The 21,800-nt window shown below is 42.6% G+C and overlaps 1 protein-coding gene across 5 annotated transcripts in view; it reads left to right on the top strand.

The window, feature by feature from the left end:
- Positions 1 to 21,800, top strand: part of PRKG1 (protein kinase cGMP-dependent 1) — a 1,424,783-nt gene that overhangs the window by 725,462 nt on the left and 677,521 nt on the right. For 4 of the 5 annotated variants that reach the window (XM_033943780.1, XM_033943783.1, XM_033943779.1 and 1 more), the window contains exon 3: positions 17,045 to 17,158. The exons of the other annotated variant lie outside the window; for it this stretch is intronic. In XM_033943780.1, coding sequence (XP_033799671.1) covers positions 17,045 to 17,158 — 114 coding nt within the window. The remainder of the gene's footprint in view (positions 1 to 17,044; positions 17,159 to 21,800) is intronic. 5 annotated transcript variants of the gene reach the window in all.

The raw sequence follows: 21,800 nt of genomic DNA, 5'->3' as shown, positions 1-21,800 counted from the left end.
CCTCCCCTTAAGATTAGCTAGTGTTTTGCCCTGACCCTCTTAGGGATCCCACATGGGCGTCCCATTTATTCTTAAAATCTGGCACGCTGCTTGCCTCGATCACCTGCACTGGAAGCCCGTTCCACCGATCAATCACTCGCTCCGTGAAGAAATACTTCCTGGTGTCGCCGTGAAACTTTCCACCCCTGAGTTTGAGCGGGTGCCCTCTTGTGGTTGAGGGGCCTCTAAGAAGGAAGATGTCATCTTCCACTTCTATACGTCCGGTGATGTATTTAAACGTCTCAATCATGTCTCCCCTCTCCCTGCGCTCCTCTAGAGTGTAGAGCTGCAAATTGTCTAGTCTTGCTTCGTACGGGAGACCTTTAAGCCCTGAGACCATTCTGGTGGCCATTCTTTGGACCGACTCGACCCTCTGCACGTCTTTGCGGTAGTGTGGCTTCCAGAATTGCACGCAGTATTCCAGATGAGGTCTCACCATGGCCCTGTACAATGGCATAATGACAGCAGGCTTTCTGCTGACAAAACTTCTACGGATGCAGCCCAGCATCTGCCTTGCCTTTGAGGAAGCCTTCTCCACCTGATTGGCAGATTTCATGTCTGCACTAATGATTACTCCCAAATCTCGTTCCGCTGAAGTCCTGGTCAAGGTCTCCCCGTTCAAGGTATAAGTTCTGCACGGGTTTCTGTTACCTAGGTGCATGACCTTACATTTTCCAGCATTGAAGCCCAGCTGCCAGGTTGAGGACCAGCATTCCAATGTGCGCAGGTCCTGCGCCATACTATCTTGTAAATTGTCCTCGCTTACCATATTACATAGTTTGGCGTCGTCGGCGAATAATGTTACTTTACCTTGAAGCCCTTGAGTCAGATCTCCTATGAATATGTTGAAGAGGAGCGGACCCAAGACCGAGCCCTGAGGCACCCCGCTGGTCACCTCCGATGTCCCAGAGAAAGTACCGTTAACCATCACCCTCTGACGTCTGCCACTCAGCCAATCTCTGACCCATGCCGTCAGAGTCTCTCCCAACCCCATTGATTTCATCTTGTTTAACAGTCTGCGGTGTGGGACGCTGTCAAAAGCTTTACTGAAGTCCAGGTACACTATGTCCAGTGAATCTCCTTCATCCAGTCTTTTTGTTACCCAGTCAAAGAAGCTGATGAGGTTTGATTGGCAGGACCTACCCTTGGTGAATCCATGTTGATTGGGGTCCCGTAGATTCCCTTCGTTCAAGACCGTGTCCAACTGGCGTTTAATCAGTGTTTCCATGATTTTGCATACTATTGATGTCAGACTCACCGGTCTGTAATTTGCAGCCTCTGTCTTGCAACCCTTTTTGTGTAGAGGAACGACGTTAGCTGTTTTCCAGTCCAAGGGGACTGTCCCTGTACTCAGTGAGAGATTGAATAGTACGGCTAACGGTTCTGCCAGGACATCACCTAACTCCCTAAGCACTCTGGGGTGCAGATTGTCCGGTCCCATGGCTTTGTCCACCTTGAGTTTTGTTAGCTCAAAGTAAACCTCGCTGGGTGTGAATTTAAAACTCCGAAACGGGTCTTTTGTGTTTGACTGTGGTTTCAATTGAGGGCCGGACCCTGGCGCCTCGCAGGTGAAGACCGAGCTGAAGTATTTATTTAGTATTTCTGCTTTTTCGGGATCTGATTCTGCGTAATTCCCGTCTGTTTTTTTCAGGCGTACTATCCCGTCTGTGTTCTTTTTCCTGTCACTGATATACCGGAAGAAGGATTTGTCCCCTTTCTTAATGTTGTTTGCTAGAGTTTCTTCCACTCGAAGTTTGGCCTCCCTGACTGCCGTTTTGACCTCTGTGGACTTGATCCTGTGTAGCAGTTTATCTTCGCTTTTCCCGGTGCGTTTGAAGGAAGCAAATGCGTTTTTCTTCTCCTTAACGAGACGTGAGATCTCTGCGGTGAACCACTGGGGTTTGTCCTTTCTTCGCTGTTTATGTGATGATTTTATGTAACGGCAGGTTGCCTCGTGTATGACAGATTTCAGGGATGACCACATATCCTCCACATTCTCTGTCTCCGTTTGGTCCTGGAGTGCCTGATGGACGAAAACTCCCATACGTGCAAAGTCTGTTCCTCGGAAGTTGAGTACCTTTGTTTTAGTGTTTGATCTATGGAAACCTTTCCTCAGATGGAACCATATCATGTTGTGATCGCTGGAGGCTAGCTTATCTCCCACGAAGATTTCTGAGACGCTTTCTCCATTGGTGAGTACTAGGTCAAGGATCGTTTGGGCCCTAGTGGGTTCCATTACCATTTGATTGAGGCGTGCTCCTTTTATGGAGGCTAATAGCCTCTTGCTTCCGCTGGTTGTTGCTGAAGGTGTGCTCCAGTCTACATCCGGCATATTGAAGTCTCCCATTAGTACAACGTCCCCCCTTAGCGCGATATTTTCTATGTCTTCGATTAGTTCCGTGTCCTTGTCTTCCGGTTGTCTTGGAGGTCTGTATACCACACCAAGATACAGGCATTTTTCTCTCCCTCTGGCCAGGTTCACCCAGAGGGATTCCCCGCTGTACTTGACTTCCGAGATTCTGGTGGTTTTCATTCCTTCTTTAATGTATAGCGCTACCCCTCCGCCTAGTCTGCCCTCTCTGTCTTGACGAAGTAAACTGTAACCCGGTATAGCCATATCCCACCCATGAGAGTCCGTGAACCAGGTCTCGGATATTGCCACCACATCTAGGTTGGCATTCACTATCTCGGTTTCCAATTGCAGAATTTTATTGCCTAAACTGTGTGCATTGACATACATGGCCCTCCATCCCTTGTGTTTGTTAGAGCTGTCATGCGTGCTATGGGTGCTTACCTTGGGCTCAAAAGGGCGGTTGTGTCTCGCCTCCACTGGATGGTTCCTTACTGCTGTGGAATGTGAGTGGATACCCTCCCCCAACTTACCTAGTTTAAAGCCCTGCGAAGTAGGCGGGCTAGACGGTGTCCCAGTACGTTTTTACCTCTTTTGGTCAAGTGAAGTCCGTCTGGTCCCTGCAGTCCCTGGAGTGCCTTTCCATGGTCCAGGAATCCAAAGTTCATCTCAATGCACCAGTTGCGAAGCCACTCGTTGGTACGTTGGATGCGTTCTTCCCTGGCTCTTCCTCTGTCTCTAACTGGGAGGATGGATGAGAAGACCACCTGTGCACCCGTCTGCTTCAGCTTCCTACCCAGGGCTCTGAAGTCATCGGGTATGTTCTCTACGGTGTTCCTTGCAGTGTCGTTTGTACCTATATGGATAAGAAGCATAGGGAAGTGGTCAGTAGGTTTTAGTATTTTATCGAGAGAGGTGGTGACGTCACGAATCCTGGCTCCAGGGAGACAGCAGACCTCCCTCGACTGCAAATCTGGTCTACAAATTGGACCCTCGGTTCCTCGCAGCATGGAGTCCCCGATGACTACCACTCTGCGCTCCTTCCGGGGGGGATGATCAGCGTGGTTTGGAGTCAAAGTTGTGCGCTGGGTGTCTTCTCGAGCTTCTTCCGCTATCTCCTCGGTAGTAATATCCTGCAAGACGTGGTATCTGTTGTTCAGATTGAGTTGTGGTGAAGAAGTAGAGCTGCCCTGTTTGGGACAAAAAGAAGAAAAAGGAAGTGAGAAAAGGGGGGGGGGTTACGTTTTCCCGTGGAGGAGGTTACCAGCTGCCAGGGACCGGTATCTCCTATCATTTCTTGCACCCCGATCGTGGAATTTGTAACTGGAGACCTGGGTGTCTCGAGGATGGATCTGTCATGGGTCAGCTCTGCCAAATGGGAAACCTCTTTGATGGCTTCGTCGATGTAGACCTCATCCTCCCTGATGCTCCTCAAGCGCTGCACCTCCTCCCTGAGACTCCATAGTTCCAGTAGGATGTCCTTGTTCAGCTGCTCCATCTCCTCTGTCTGCGTAGAAACTGTGGCGTGGTTTAGGGGGGCGGTCTCGGTCTGCACAGCAACCTCTGCCCTCTGTCCAGTGCCATCCTTCTCCTTCTGCACCATCCCCTGGATCTCGCCGGACATTGGCGTGATGAACTGGATGGTAGTCTTGGTACTTCTTGTCCTCCCTGCCATATCCAAAGGAAGAGAGATTAGGTGTGAAATAGAAAATCAATGAGAATAGGGAGTTGCAGAGAGAATAGAGGGTGTCAGGAGAAGGCTATCTGCCTGGATGAGAGTGTGTAAGAAAAGCGTATGTGGAGAGAGTGAGTGTGTATACGAGTCTAGAATGTTTTCTGAGCACAACCTTCTTATCTGATAAATTATATTAATAGAAGTTTGACAATTTTTTGATTTCAATATAGTTTTTTCACGAAAGCGTGTTGTGTATTATATTTTGTTTGATTTTTTTCAACGTTTTCTTTTTTAAATTGCATTTCCTCCGTGTTTCGGTTTTGATTTAAAGAACATTTGTGTGCAATAACTGCAGGGTACTTGCTGAGCATTCACCCGATAGCACACAACCTTTGCACGTACCACATGTTAATGTTTGTAAAAAGGCTCCTGGGTAAAACTTATGCAAATTAATTTACTGAAATACATGATAAAAAGGATTGTTAAAAAAACAGCAGGTGAAAACCAGGGCCATGTAAAATGTGGTTCCCATTTTCTCGGTACCCCACAGTCTGCTTTTTTATCCATTGCTCTCCGATGAATAATGTATGTGGTATAAGTGAACAACATGTTTAAGCGTTTTCTGCCTTTGCTTTGCTGAGAAGCTTGAATTTCGTTGTTACTACGTAGTCCTGGATACACAAGTTGGCATCCTGTCACTGTTCATTACTCTCTGCATTCCCTATAGATAACTATTGCTTTAGGAGCACGCCAATAGCACATTAAAAATACAAAGCCCAATGGCTGTTCCACCTGCACCATAATTTTTGCTGACAGAACAGCTATGGTATGTAAGAATCCTGAAAAACAATATGTTTAATCTTAAAGAATACTGCATGGGTTGTGCCTTCTGTCTTTATTGTCTTTTCCAATAGAAATACATGAACAATATGGGTGAAATTTCTTTAAAAGGCCTAAACTTGGTACACACTCTACTTTCTAATGAACTTCTTTATGTTCGTCTAAAACTTGACACAGGTTTTACATAGAAATTTTTTAGAATCTGATCACAAAAATATTTGTTTATCTATTTTGTGGCTCATAAGTCTAAAAAACAAACACTCCCTGGAATCTGAACAGGGGTGAAATGAGCACAAATGAGTGTCTGATGAGATATTTTGAACCTGCCCTGCTCAGCTGTAGAATACATGAGACATACTGTTCCTTTTTGTTGCTGATTCCTTATAGAATAAGGCAGCAGAGCCATACCAGGCTGGCTTCTGATGTAATGTCAGCACAGTCAATGGACAAGAAGCCAAAAATGCTTGCATATACTTCAGTCTCCATACTACTTTATTTACATCTTATAGAAACACTTATACATCTCAATTGTTGCTGTTTTCCAGGTCTTGCCATGTTTGGGTAGGTGGAACCGAGGTTTCAGCCATCATGCTGTGGCTTTCTTCAGGGTATGCTGTGAGGCCTGCACTTTGTCCTCCCTTTTCTCAATCAGGTCAGTGGACCCATTTTATATAAAGGCAAAGTGCAGGTCTCACAGCATATCCTGAAGAAAGCCACAGTATAATGTGCGGCGGTGGCGAAAAGGGTGAACAGAATGCTAGGAATGATAAAGAAGGGAATCGCGAACAGATCAGAGAAGGTTATCGTGCCGCTGTACCGGGCCATGGTGCGCCCTCACCTGGAGTATTGCGTCCAGCATTGGTGCCATAAATGAAGAAGGACACGATACTACTCGAAAGGATCCAGCAAAGAGTGACTGAGATGGTTAAAGGGTTTGAGGAGCTGCCGTACAGCGAAAGATTAGAGAATCTGGGCCTCTTCTCCCTCGAACAGAGGAGATTGTGAGGGGACATGATTGAAACATTCAAAATACTGAAGGGAATAGACTTAGTAGATAAGGGCAGGTTGTTCACCCTCTCCAAGGTAGAGAGAACAAGAGGGCACTCTCTAAAGTTGAAAGGGGATAGATTCTGTACAAACTTAAGGAAGTTCTTCTTCACCCAGAGAGTGGTAGAAAACTGGAACGCTCTGGAATCCAAGATGGCTGCTATCTGCTTTAGCTGAGCATCACGCCCTGAGAGCCAGCTAAAAATTTCAAAGAACCTTTTCGTGGGAGTGAGGGAAGTTTGTTTCCCTACCTAACATGCCTACGAGACGCGGCCGAAGAGCCGCTGCTGCCTCGCATCGCTCTGGAGATGTGACGATGGGCATAATTGAAGACATCCTGCGGTGAATGCAAAACGCTCCAGTAGTGTCGGCGGGAAGCCCGCAGGAAGTTCCACGGTTGGGTGAGACCGCTGTAGCCTTCCAAGGGCCAGATACAACTCTTAGCCCCGATGTTCGAGCTCCACCCCCACAGCCCTGGACAACGAGCTCTCCAAGGGGCGAGGAAACCCCGGAGATAGGGCAGTTTTCATCCCTTGAGGCAAGTTTACTAGATCTAGAGAGCTCAGAAGGAGGGGTATTCCATCGGAGAAGCTCAGTTAAGGAACTGGAGGCGATTACAGCTGTAAATGGGGGAAATTACCAACCAGAGGAGAGGAGAGGAGAGAGATTCCTGCATTTGGTGAGAACTTTTTCACTTGTCAGCAACCTATTGTTCCAATTAAACCCTGTGAAGTTACTCTAGAGGCACTTTGGGATTTAGTGGCTAAATTTGGTAAAGCCATTAATCCCCATTTCTCATAAATAGAAAGGAAACTGATTGAACATACAAAGGAATTGAAAGAAGTTAAATTGGAATTGAGTTACTCTAAATCCACTATTCAGAAAGTTGAACAGGACTTTATTTCCTCTAAACAGATTCAAGAGACAATAATTAAAGATAATGTTAATCTTTGAAGAAAAATTGAAATGTTGGAGAACACCGTACGAAGTAATAATTTAAGATTGATTAATTTTCCTAAAGTCACTTTGGTGACCCCAAGGGAAATGATCAAAAGATATTTTCAGGAAATTCTAGGAATTTCAGATAAACTTTTGCCTCCACTGTCTCAAGTTTATTATTTGCCTGCTGGTGGTCAAAGACAACATCTGAGGTCTAGAGATCAAGAGGCAATGGACGTCTCAGCGTTACTTGAGACGTCAGATAAAGAAATTGCGATCCCAGCAACATTAATAATTTCTGTTGCTCTCCAACCAGACAAGGCATGGATTCTGAGTTTATTTTTTAAGAACAAAAAGAAAGAATTTCTTGGATATAGAATATAGATGTTTCCTGACCTGTCACGTGAGACACAGAAGCGTAGGCGTGAATTTCTTTTACTAAAGCCAGGAGTGTTAGCTTTAGGGGCTACTTTTTACTTGCGACATTCGTGCAAGTGTATTGTTCATCACCAAACAAATAAATATGTTTTCTTTGAACCTTTTCAATTATCTACTTTCCTGTCTGTATCCCGGTTGGATAAAGGAAAATTGTAAGCTCATTAGAAGTTATGCATTTTGCTCTCAGCTTATAGCAGTGATTCTTTAAATTGTAATCTATTTTGTATCTTCTCGCTAAATGTGTAAGTCTTGGATCCAATTTGAAGACTTGAGTAAAGTTAAGCCATTGAAATTTTTACATATTATTATGAACTTATTTGTATAACAATCTATTTCTTTTTTGGATTGTAGAATGTATCAAGCTTGATTTCTTTTCTGTACAAGTTTAATGCTTGATATTATGTTGAAACTTATAAATAAATAAATAAAAAAGAAAACTGAAACGCTCTTCCGGAAGATGTAATAGGGGAAAACACCCTCCAGGGATTCAAGACAAAATTAGACAAGTTCCTGCTGAATCAGAACATACGCAGGTAGGGCTAGACTGCACCATAAAGCAATCTTTGATTTCATCAAGGAATTTGATCTCCCTAGCATGTCTTGATATTTAATTTCCCAGTCAATATCAGGGTAATTGAAATCACCCATTATTATTATGTCACTTAGTTCATTAGCCTCTCTAATTTTTGGTAGCATTTTAGCATCTGCCCATCCTGGTCAGGTGAACAGTATTACACTCCTATCACTATTCTTTTCCTCTTTACACTCGGGATTTCTATCTATAGGGATTCCAAGGTGTGGTTTGCAGTAGTTCTTATAGAACATTTATCCCCTCTTCTATTAAACTGCGCTAGCAGAAAGACGAGATGAATGGCCCGTGCTGCTTCCGATGCTCATAGGAACTCTGAGCTCCCTGCACTAGAAACTGACTCCCTGCGCTAGAAACTGCTATCACAGTTTCGTAGAAAAGGGGGTTAGTTTATTTTATTCAAAGTCCTCCTTCTCATATATTATGCTAAGCCTCCACCAATTTGATCCATCCTGTCACTGCAATATCATTTGTACTCTGGTATCACAGTGTCCCACTGGTTATCTTCCACCTGGCCTCAGAGATGCCTATTAGATCTATGTTTCCATTTAATGCAATATATGCCTTCAGCAGTTAAACCTTCCCTTACATCTATCTCTCTTCAAAAGGCCACAGGTAGTGGTTCCTAGACACTGCCAGCAGCCTTTTGGGCATAAAGCAAGTGCGGCTGAATTATTTGAATATAGGTGGAAGCAGTACTTGGACATCTTGAAGGAACCTGGGTGTGTAGGAGGGTCACCAAGAGGCTTGCACACTCCTATGGTGCTACTTCCATCCCTGCAGGAACCCTATAAGTTTTTCTTGGACTTAGAGGGGATCTCTATGGGATTCCTGCAGATTCTACAGGAATCCATTCCTGTTAAACTCTCTAGTTCTCATTCCAGTCCTAAGGATACACCCTGCCAGTCAGTTTGTCGGAATGGCTGCAATAAATTTGCATGAGATAGATTTGCATACAATGGAGGGATTCCATGCATATTCATTGTGGATATCCTGAAATATGTTATTCTGAGAAAAAAGTATAAATGGGGTAAGAGTTGAGGGGTGGGGACAATGTGTGAATAATTCATCGAGATGCTTTTGTAGCAGTTAGGGAATGCTAATGCTGTTTTACAAAAGCTTTGCGTCTATTTTGCTGTTGTTTCTTTAACACTGTTGTAAAGCAACAAAATGGGATTTGTCTAGCATTTTTCTGATAATATTTTCCAATTCAATGCCTATTAGATCTATGTTTCCATTTAATGCAATATATGCCTTCAGCAGTTAAACCTTCCCTTACATCTATCTCTCTTCAAAAGGCCACAGGTAGTGGTTCCTAGACACTGCCAGCAGCCTTTTGGGCATAAAGCAAGTGCGGCTGAATTATTTGAATATAGGTGGAAGCAGTACTTGGACATCTTGAAGGAACCTGGGTGTGTAGGAGGGTCACCAAGAGGCTTGCACACTCCTATGGTGCTACTTCCATCCCTGCAGGAACCCTATAAGTTTTTCTTGGACTTAGAGGGGATCTCTATGGGATTCCTGCAGATTCTACAGGAATCCATTCCTGTTAAACTCTCTAGTTCTCATTCCAGTCCTAGGGATACACCCTGCCAGTCAGTTTGTCGGAATGGCTGCAATAAATTTGCATGAGATAGATTTGCATACAATGGAGGGATTCCATGCATATTCATTGTGGATATCCTGAAATATGTTATTCTGAAAAAAAAGTATAAATGGGGTAAGAGTTGAGGGGTGGGGACAATGTGTGAATAATTCATCGAGATGCTTTTGTAGCAGTTAGGGAATGCTAATGCTGTTTTACAAAAGCTTTGCGTCTATTTTGCTGTTGTTTCTTTAACACTGTTGTAAAGCAACAAAATGGGATTTGTCTAGCATTTTTCTGATAATATTTTCCAATTCAATTCTGATGAAATCAGAGAGTAAAATAACAGACCAATTCTAATAATTGTCTGTGGGAGGAAAAGAAAAGTACATTGTTCCTTTCCTAGGTAATAATGGGCACTACATGGGTAAAAGTGAGGCTGGATGGATTTAATCGTGCTCTGAGCTGAAATAAATCTGTTTGGCGTAAGGCCTTAAAGGTGTGAATAAAAAGCTAAGTGAATAGCTGTTTGTGGATTGACGTGGCAGCAGAGAAGATGCTGAAAGCCTAACCAATAAAATTATAGGTAGACTTTATCTCCTGCTTGCTTTGATTGTTTCCTAATAACTATTTTGGGCATTTGAGAACCACACAATTGAAGCCAAGTATGCCCTTCCATGACAGCAGATATTTAGAGAAATTCAACATTTGGCTTCTGTCCACCTGCTCCAGGCCAGAGCCACTGGATGCAAAGCAATCTGAACAAATGTACGGTCAATAGTCAGAAGAATTATCTGGTTAACTTTGGGAGTTAGGAACAAACAAAAAAAGGAACTGCAGATATGTACAAGATGCAGGCGAAATTTATTGTGACAAATATAAATATATAAAAACCTTTTTACCAAACAATGGACCCGACACGGTCCGTGTTTCGGACAAACCTTCGTCGGGGGTCCAAGATGAAAAAAGGTTTGGAAAAATATGCCACAAAAAATTGTAGAGTAAAAAATGTCATAAACCAAAAGGTCCGATGCGCCCAGAATCGTCAACTGCTGTAAAGCGTCTCACTTTGTGAGACCGTCACTTTGTGAGACGCTTTACAGCAGTTGGCGATTCTCGACGCATCGGACCTTTTGGCTTATGACATTTTTTACTCTACAATTTTTGGTGGCATATTTTTCCAAACCTTTTTTCATCTTGGACTCCCGACGAAGGTTTGTCCGAAACACGGACCGTGTCGGTCCATTGTTTGGTAAAAAGATTTTTATATATTTATATTTGTCACAATAAATTTCGCCTGCATCTTGTACATATCTGCAGTTCCTTTTTTTGTTTGTTCCTGGTTGGTTTTTTCTGCAGACAAGGTTGGACCTTTCCTCCCTTTTTGTTGCTCTAACTTTGGGAGTTAACCAGAAAACTCTTGAACTTTTAAGAATTCAGGACTGATAACTAGTTAAATGTAACCACTTAATTATGGTTGACGATGTTCTGTGGATGTGGTTTACACAGGTGTTGGCCCAACCATTAGGCAAAACTAGGTGGTTGCCTAGGGCAGCAGCTTCTGGGGAGCAGCAAGAGCTGTTAAAGTCAAGGCAAAATAATAGATCCTGACAGCCACATGAACTCTAGGAACCACCAATGCATACTTTTGCCTATATTAAGGGTGGGCAATTCTCAAATTGCTCATTTAGAGGCCCTTTTACTAAGCTGTGTTAGGCACTAACATGTGTTTAATACAGCTTAAATGGCGTACCGCAGAATGCATTCAGATATCCTGCAGTAAGTGCCAAATGTGCGTGCTCTAAACGCAGTACCAATTTTTCTCTGGGAGCAATCCCCTTCCCGTCCCCGCAAATTCTGTCGCTGTCCTATTCCTGCAAGCTGTGCCTTAACCGCAAGGCTGTAAGGGGATAATACTAAATCTTCCCCTACAAACCAAAATGAATGCAAAGGAACAAGAACAGCAGTTTCAATAGAAAACAACGGAACCGCTCCACAGCCAGAAGAGTGAGTAGCTTTCAGAAGGTATGACTCCCTTCCTCAGGTCAGAACAGAATGAGGGGAATGGTGAGGGAGGGATTTGACCAAGTGATCAGAAAGTGACAGGCAGAAGAATTTTATGGCTTTTAGTAAGGGAAATTATCAATGTAGGCTATTGTTAAGCTGAGCTATTTTGCCACATCAGATCATTTTAGCACAGGGTCCCTTATTATGCAATGAGACCCCCATGGTAAAATAATTTGACTTGTGGTAAAATAATCTGACTTAGTAGCCCACGTTAAAAACTTCTTTCCATAATGTTTCTGAAAACTCCGTCTTTTGTTAAATCATTTCTTGCAGGACAAAATTAAAGCATAGTCAATCTAGGCATGTACCTCAGGCCCAAATGTTTGGAATGGTCAAGGCAAAAGCTCCTAAAGCAGGTTTTTGCTCTAGTAACTCAGTCAATGATCAGAACTTATTAACAAGGTAGCAGAGGCTCCTACTTAGTTAACTAGCACTGACTAAGCCAGGTACCAGTATTAAGCAGCATTTAACCAAGTAATATCAGGACAGAGTGGAGGCAGAGCTAGAAGTTCCCCGGGTACCATCTATATTAAGAATATAAGAATTGCCATACTGGGACAGGTCCATCAAGCCCAGCATCCTGTTTCCAACAGTGGCCAATCCAGGTCCCGAGTACCTAGCTAGATCCCAAGGAGTAAAACAGATTTTATGCTGCTTATCCTAAGAATAAGCAGTGGATTTCCCCAAGCCATCTCAATAATGGCCTATGGACTTCTCTTTTAGGAAATTATCCAAACCTATTTTTAAACCCTGCTAATCTAACTGATTTCACCACATTCTCTGGCAACAAATTCCATACTTTAATTACACATTGTGTGAAGAAATGCTTTCTCCGGACAACTATTCAGTTAACATAAGGACAAAAAAAAAGGCTGTCCTAAGTTAATTGGAGAGGTATCCTGGTACGTCTGTTGAATATCAGTAGTAGCTGGGTAATTCCTGTCAGCTGCTTTGTGCCCTGATACTACGTTCTGGTACTTGGATAGGGGCTGCACTAGTTACCCAGGTCTTATTTAGACAGCTGTGGGCATCATTTATATAAATGCTAGCACCTAAAGGCAGAATATTACCCCTCAGCTGCTGGAAGAAAGAAGAATGGGGAGAAGAGAGATCAGAACTACTGGTGCCCCATCCTTTGTGCACTGAACCTGGTAGGCAGGAGTTGGCAAACAGCCCTTTTTACCTGCTGCTTCCTCCTATGTTGGTTTTCCTCTGTGGTCAGAACCCACACATGGCCCTGTTTGTGGCAGTTTTAAGCTGCATTTATATGTTTATATTACAACCAGTGTGCTTTCTTGTCTACAGCCCACAAAGAGTTAATCCTGCCCAGCTTTCACTTAAGTTTCAAAATGTCCGACCATTTTCACTTCAAAACTCTTACATTCCTAGATTATTTTTAATACTGAATTCCTTTCCAGTATCCTGATTCTAAGGATTATTAAATGCAGTGGCCTGGCCCTAAATAATTTTCCCCTATGGAGGTGTCAACTTGGTCTGCTTTTTGACATCTGATCTTATATTGATGTGAATTAATTCTTCTCTTTAACATTTGGTCTTTCTTAGCAGTGTAGGATCCCTTGTCACATTTTCTGCACAGAATAATATACCCTACAGTAGAAAAGCACGTTGAGTAGAATCCCATGATTTTGAATGTCTTTCTCAAAAATGTTTTCTCTTTCATACATCTTTTGTCTTTTCTGTCCAGACAGTGATAACCATATGTGCTGTGTGTAGCTTGAGTAGGATGAGAAGTTCAAAAGTAAGAGTTGCTGAGATATGAATTAAATATTGGCTGAAGGTCAAAATAATTTCATTATCTGATAATAAATGATACATTCATGCCTACATTCTCATTGATTAGCTTACTGAAGGAAATGGGCACAAAGCTTTTAAGATGGGACATTTATTTATTTCATTGAAGTGAGAAGTATCTAAGAGACCCTTTTGCTAAGCTGCGTTAGGCACTAATGCATGCCTAATACAACAAAAAAATGGACTAATGCTGCAGCATCCCATGTTAGGTTTTGAATGTGTGCATGCTTGCTAAATAATTTATGTTTTTAAGAGGGCATTCTTGCACTAACCAGTTAATGCATCTAAATTACTAAACTAAACTAAACCTTAAGTTTATATACCGCGTCCTTTCCATAAAGATAGAGCTCGGCACGGTTTACAGGAGCTTTAAAATAAGGAAGGGAAAACATGATAAGAATTAGTTTATATAAAGAGGGTAGAAAATTTTACATTTTTGAGAATGGGAAACAATATAGATATACATAGACATCATAAAAATCCCATCAAGTCCTCATCAAGGGAGGAAAACATATCTTTCATCTTTACACAATAATAACAGGTGATACAGAAAAATTAATTCCTTTTATGTATGACACAGTATACTCTTTTTACTCCTCTATTTGTTTCCCATGAGCTTTAAGAAATTGCTCTAATTGCAAAGTATCAACGAAAATGTAATCCTTACTTTGAAAACTAACTAAACATTTATACGGATATTTTAGAAAGAAAGTTGCACCTAAGGCTAACAATCTAGGCTTCACAGCTATGTCTATGGTCCTAGCCACATCAGGAAACAGCATCACTTTTGCCCCCAAAAAGACACATCTTTTTTCTTAAAATAAAGCTTCATAATCAAGGACTTTGGAACGCGATGCCCCAGGACCTCAGACAAGAATCTTCCCTAATGAAATTTAAATCTAGCCTAAAAATGTTGTTATTATGAGATGCTTTCCCTACATAGAAACATGATGGCAGATAAAGGCCAAATAGCCCATCTAGTCTGCCCATCCGCAGTAACTATTATCTCTTTCTCTCTCTCTGAGAAATCCCACATGCCTATCCCAGGCCCTCTTGAATTCAGACAGTCTCTGTCTCCACCACCTCTTCTGGGAGACTGTTCCACGCATCTACCACCCTTTCTGTAAAAAAGTATTTCCTCAGATTACTCTGAAGCCTATCACCTCTTAACTTCATCCTATACCCTCTCATTGCAGAGTTTCCTTTCAAATGAAAGAGACTCGACTCATGCGCATTTGCATTATGTAGGTTTTTAAATGTCTCTCTCATATCTCCCCTCTCCCGCCTTTCCTCCAAAGTATACAGATTGAGATTTTTAAGACTGTCCCCATACGCCAGTGTCAAAAAATATAACCTTACCAATTGTGCTTAACCTTTCCCCCACCCTTTCTCAGCTGTAATTTTATTGTAACTAAGCCTCCCTTTCCCCTTTTTGCTTTTTGGTTTCATGTCAGTCCTGTTTATGAATTCTCCACAATTTTGTGGGAGTCATTTTTTTTACTGTACTTACTACATTGTAAACCATCTAGATACATGTATATCAAGGAACTATTAAACTTGGAAATTTGGACTTATCACAATCACTAACACATGTTACTAAAAGAGTGGATCTAGTCTGGATCACCTCTTGGGAATCTTCAAGAAAAGCAGTTAACTCAATATCAGGAGAAACCAGTCGGTCCACCCCTTGTTCAGCAGAAGACTTTTTCTTAGAAGGGAGGTAAAACTTAGAAAAATAGAACGGAGGGAGGGGGGGATTATTTATGTCTTAGTTTTGTTTTAGGGTACTTACATTTGGGGGTGGGTGAATGGATGGGAGGATATCATTAATTAGAATAGGGTATGGTTTTTTGCAGTAATCTGTGTTTTTGTGTTTTATTGAATAATCTAATCTAATCTAATCTAATCCTTAGGTTTGTATACCGCATCATCTCCACGTTCGTAGAGCTCGACGCGGTTTACAGTAGGGGAAATAGGAAGGAACTACAACAGAGGGTTAGAGGTAGAAGTGTGAAGAAAATTTAGAGGACTTGGGATGCCAAGATATAAGAGTTTCCTTGATTCCTAAGTTGGAGGGAGACTTACATTTTTTGAGAAAAGCCAGGTTTTCAGATGTTTGCGGAAAACTTGGAGAGAGCTCAAGTTCCGAAGAGGGGAGGTAAGGTTGTTCCAGAGCTCAGTGATTTTGAAGTTGAGGGAGGTCCCTAGCTTTCCTGTGTGGGAAATGCCTTTTAGCGAGGGGAAGGATAGTTTTAATTTGTGGGAGGATCTGGTGGTATTAGGGTTTGAGGAATTCCAAGAAAGAGGGATAAAGGGAGGGAGGATACCATATAGGATTTTGAAAGTTAAACAGGCGCATTTATAGTGGACCCTGGCGATTATCGGAAGCCAGTGGAGCTTGGCCAGAGCGGGGAGACATGGCCAAATTTACTTTTAGCGAAGATGAGCTTGGCCGCGGCATTCTGAATCCGTTGGAGTCTGTGGAGGTTTTTCTTAGTTAGGCTTAAGTAGATAGAGTTGCAATAGTCCAATCTGGAGAGGATGATGGATTGGACAAGGAGGGTAAAATGTTTTTGATGGAAGCAGGATCTAACTTTCCTCAGCATGTGAAGGCTGAAAAAGCATTTTTTTACCAATCATTGGGTGGGTGGGGGAAAATGGTTGATTAAGAACATGTGTAAGTTGAATGTGCTTTTATTGTATTATTATATGTTACATTTGTTGTATTGCACTATTTAAGTTTTGAAAATCAATAAAGAATTAAAAAAAAAAAAGTACTGGAAAATGTTACAGAAAAAAAAAAAAAAAATAGAACGTTGCAGCATTATCTAATCCTAAAACTTCCTTGAGGTATTTCCTCAACAGAGTTTCAGGTGAAAGTACATAAATCATCGGAAAATTAATAAAACACAGATTTCTAGCTCTAGCTGCGTTTTCTATCATCTCTAACTTTAAATGCAAAATTCAAGAATCTTTAACTGCAGACTTATCTGTAGTCATTGTAGTGGTTTTGATATCCCAAAGGACTGATTGCACAGGATGTGTTTTTTGGATGTTATCAATTTTTGAACATCTGTGACCGTTGTACATTGGTGTTTTAACATTAACGCATGGTCATTAATGGAAACAATAGAAAATCTGACCGTAGCAAATGGAAAAGACCTACATAAGGGTGCATTGAGGTCTAGGGTCCTTTTACTAAGGCGCTCTAGCCATTTTAGCATGTGCTAAATATTAACGTGCACTAAACGCTAACACGTCCATAGACTGTAATGGACGCGTTAGCATTTAGCGTGCGCTAAAACAGCTAGCGTGCCTTAGTAAAATAGGGGGGGGTCTATTTTTACTACAGCTTATTAAAAGGACTCCCTAAATTCTTTGTCTATTTACTCGAGACAGTTATATTTTAAAATCTTTTCTGTGAAGCAGATTAAATTTTCATATATTTCCAAAGCCTTTCAATGGATAACTCTTCAGAAATGCAGAATATTCTCAGTTTTGGAAAAGTTGTCCTATTGTATGAAGTCTAGTGTGGAATTTTGTGAAAACACGGGAGACAGGGAGGGGCTTTTATTTGAAATAGGTCAAATGTAAATGTGAAATTACTATTTCTAGAGAACTGAAGTTTGATAGCAATATCAAATGTATATTTTGCTCCCACAGATGGCAAGGTGGAGGTGACGAAAGAAAGCGTGAAGCTATGCACGATGGGGCCTGGCAAAGTATTTGGGGAGCTGGCTATCCTTTATAATTGCACCCGCACAGCAACCGTCAAAAGTAAGACTTGGTTTATTTTGTGAATTCATTGGCACTGAATGGAATCCTACATTGATTTCTTATCACTGGTGCGAGTTATTCATGTTCTAGTCTTATGTTCCAGGTAATTGCTTCAGCTTTACTATTTTCTCGTTCCTTCTACATTTTGCCTTTGAATTTATTTTAGTTATTCAAAACATGATGCCTGTCATATATCACAGTTCAGGATGGCTGGTATTTTCCATTTTGTATGGCAGTGTCAGTTTTACCTTTGTGAGCTTTTATGCCTTACTGTTTAATTGTAGTTAGCGTCTGTATGATGCTCATTTCAGAATGAAACTGTAAGCGAGCCGAGATGAAAAATAATATGCTTGTCAGAATTCATCCTATTTTGCCTTTTTATTGGTCCATGTCTCTCCACATGAGACTGACAGCATACAGGTAGTTAGTGTGAAGGTTTCTCTCCTCCTGACTGTCTTATCTTTTATAAAATCAGGGCAAACAGTAAGATTAGTTCTTCTGTCCAGTCCAGAAAAAAATATATTTTTCAACCAAAAGACAAACAACAACACTTATTGATTTTAGTGTAGGGATCATTTTACTAAGCTGTATTAGGCGCTAACACATCTAATGCAGCTTAAAATGGCATACCATGGGATGCACTTAGGTGTCCTGTGGTAAGTGCCAAATATTCATGCATTAAGGGCTCCTTTTATAAAACTGCGGTAGAGGTTTGCACCACAGGCTGGCGAGGTAAATGCTCTGACGCTCATAGGAATTCTATGAGCGTCAAAGCATTTACCTCAGAGGACCACGATAGACACCTCTACCACAGATTTTGTAAAAGCCAGAGTACGCGTGTGCTAAAAATCATTTACGTTTTTTTTGAGAGGGCGCATCCAGGAGTGGAAAGCACGCATTCCTGTGCTAATCAGCACAGCTACATTACCATTACTGGTTAGAGCAGGGATAGTGTGCAGTTCACTAAAGCATGTGTTGAAAAGTTTATGGAAATTGCACAAATTGATTTACAACAAGACTCCTGAGGCAGGCCCTTATGGGCCGAAACACCATCGTGTCGAGTCCATTACAATAAAAGAGACTGAATACCAATTGGTCACCTTTGTTGTTGTGTTTGCTGTGCACAAAAAAATAGAAAGATGCAATTTTGACAGCTGCAGTAAAAATGGCCTTGGTGTGCAGGTATAACCTGCAGAAGGGCATGTTAAGGCCATATTTTGCCCATGCCTAATAAAATGACCACCTTAATTTGGGTGGGTGGCTTTTAATCCTTTCTTTTAAATTGATGCCCTGCGCATAAAGATATTTCAAAAATTAGGTGATGCATAATTTGGTGCGTGTTTAACAGGCAAAATAGACCTTAGATCTTGTTTAGAATTAGGTGGTAGAGCAAATTTGATTGAATGATTAAGGCCCTCTTTTACGAGGTTTCTACCACGGCCCGGCACACTTTATGCTCTAACACTCATAGGAAGTCTATGAGCATCAGAGCAGCGTCGTAGCATTTAGCGCTCCAGGCTGCACTAGAAACCTCTACCACAGTTTAGTAAAAGGGGGGAAGGGGCATACCATTATTGCTAGTTTATTTCTCTTTCAGGATATTAAATCATGGTGCGCATGCATCTTATTCTGTGAGTGGATTTTGCATGAGAGCTCCTTACTTAGGGGCCCCTTTTATTAAGCTACACTAAAGAGTGGGCTAGGCTATCCCAAGCACAGGCTTTTTCTGCTCGCTAGGACCACTTTTATTGCTGCCAGACAATGGTCGATTTTTCAATTTCAGGAAATATTGGCCACACTCTAATTTTCCCATTAAAGCATGGCCATTAGTGCGTGAGCACTTATGAACAGCTGTTTTGTAGGCTGGAAGGGATCATGTACTAATGCATTAGTGCACGGCAATGCAGCTGCAATAACCGATTAGTGCAAAACATACCTACCCTTCGCCCCCAGACCCACCCCCAGCACTGAAAAATAAAAATAATTTTTTAGTATGCGGATAGTGTGCACACATGCAAAAACTACCGCAGGATACCTAAACGCGCCCTGCCAGATAGCATGAAAGCAGTTTTTAAATTTATGCTTTAAAATAACTGCAATTTGTTTTTTCAGTACTGCAATATTGAGCTCAATGTGTAAATACAGTTTTTACACTGATACTTTATAGTAACTGTTATATCTAAGGTTAATCTGTATTTTATGAGTCAGTGCACCTGGTACGCTTTTAAGACTGGTTGTAAACTATTCAGATGGCAATGTCGATGGGCAGTACATCAAGGTAGAAATAAACTTGGAATATATTATTCGGAGTCCAGAAGTTCAAGTTTTTGTGTCTTACAACAAATGATGGGTTGGTACCTTGTTTTCCTAGAATATACTTGCTGCATGATAAACTTAGTCTGTTGAAATTTAGTTGTTCTTTTTCTGTGATTGAGGTGGCAAAGCTGGGCTTAGATTACCAGTGCCTTGCCCAGTGTACTGCATGAAGAGTCATGGACAACAGAACACTGGAATGCATTCATTTGTCTCCAAAATTGTCATTAAAGATCTTTTTACTGGGTTGTTGCTTGATGAATTGTTTTAAAAGATGCATATTGAAAACTTTAAAATGATAAGTTGCCTAGAAGCATAAAGGGCTAGATTCAGTAAATGGTGCTCAAATTTAGACTCTGGCAAAATCTGTGTTATGCACTATTCTATAAACTTCACTTTGGGCTCAGTGCCCTTTATTGAACAGCACTTAAGGGGGAACTCAATAAAGGGGTCTAATTGTGTTAGCACACTCATCAGATCATCATAGGAATATAATGGACATCTTTAGCATTTAGCACACGCTAATGCGCTTAGCGCCCTTTGATGAATGCCCCCTTAGAGTGGATTCCTGCACTCAATTTTGGGTGTGAGAACTTATACCAGACGAAACCTGATGCAAGTCTTGACAAACAAGTTCAGTGTGCTTTAAAATATTTGGAAACAACCTGACCTACCTATGTCCCTTCCATAGCCACACCATAAGACTAGCCTTACTAGGTCAGACCAATGGTCCATCAAGCCCAGTAGCCCGTTCTCATGGTGGCCAATCCAGGTCACTAGTATCTGTCCAAAACCCAAGAACCAGCAATATTCCATGCTACAAAGAGAAGATGGAGGGGGAGGGGGAGGGGGGAGGGAGGAGGAGAAGGAACCAATCAGCGAAGGAAGACGGGGCGGGGGGTGGGGTGGGGGGTGGGTTAGGAGAAGAAGAGGAAGCGGAAGGGAAGTCGCCCCTTTTCCCTACGGAGACCCAGGGAGACCGACGCGACTTCTCTTACCTGCAGGAATTTTTCCTACTGTACTCAGCATCAGCCCACCTCTAGCGACTTCGCCGACCTTGTTGTACAGCACATCTCTGGCATATTCGCCTTCGGGTCGCCATACCCGTGTGCTGTCTAGGAGCCTTGTCCGCCCCGGTGCCGGTGAGTGAGCGAGTAGCAGGCAGGGGCACTACCGCTGCACTCGCGGCCACTACTATAAAAAAAAAAAAAAATTCTCGAGGTGGGGCCGCCACCCCCTTTTCGATCCGTTCTTTCGATCCCTCTCGCCGGAGGGGAGGGGGGGCGGCCGCGGGGGAGCGGGTTCGGCACCACGTGGCCCGGCGCTACTGCAGCCCCCTACGGGGCTTGCGGTGCGCCACATGTATGGCCATGCGATCCCTGACTACGGGAGGTGTGGCCGGCCGCGTAGGAGCGAGTGCGGCACCACGTGGCCCGGCGGATCTCCAGATGCTACGGCGGCCCTGCGGTACGCAGCCCAAAACTACTTTTCTTATTGCTTGGAGGGGGGGGGGGGCGTCCGCGAAGGACCGAGTACCATGTGGCCCGGCGCCGGCCGCGATCGGCTCCACGTGGCCCAGCGTCGGCCTCGATCCCCGTGCGCTACGGCGGCCCCCCCCCACGGGATTCGGGTATGCCGCCCGCACAGCCAATAGGCCAGAGGGTGTGTAAGGTCTCCGCGCGGCCAGCGAGCCGCCTTAGAGGAGGGGGTCATCCACCACGCGGTCGGACAGCCTTGCTGGCTGCCGAGACGGGGTACTGTGGCCACTCGGCCGATACGCTACATAATAAGTGTTTTCCCACTCCTTGTGTTTGTTCTTTATGTTTTCTTTCTTGACTTTATTATAGTTCCTTCCCCCTTCCCACATATAATCATTATGGTTCATCCTTAGGCTGTAGACATCTTAGTCTTAAATTACTGTACCCCTATTTTTATTAATATTGTACTCTCACCTAGAACTTTGATAGGCGTGTAATCAAATTTTAAATAAACTATGAAACTATGAAGGAGACCAGAATTGAACGCAATAGTCCAGATGAGGTCACACCATGGAGTGATACAGGGGCATTATAACATTCTTAGTCTTGTTAACCATCCCTTTTTTAATAATTCCAAGCATCCTGTTTGCTTGTTTGGCTGCCGCTGCACATTGGGCGGAAGGTTTCATTGTATTGTCTATGATGATACTCAGATCCTTTTCTTGGGCGCTAATCCCCAAGGTGGACCCTAGCATCCAGTAACTGTGATTAAGGTTATTCTTCCCAATGTGCATCACTTTGCATTTGTCCACATTAAATTTCATCTGCCATTTGGACGCACAGTCTTCTAA

This window comes from Geotrypetes seraphini, chromosome 4, assembly GCF_902459505.1.
Source record: "Geotrypetes seraphini chromosome 4, aGeoSer1.1, whole genome shotgun sequence".
In the NCBI taxonomy this organism is placed as follows: domain Eukaryota; kingdom Metazoa; phylum Chordata; class Amphibia; order Gymnophiona; family Dermophiidae; genus Geotrypetes; species Geotrypetes seraphini.
This window is presented reverse-complemented; position numbering and strand designations above follow the sequence as displayed.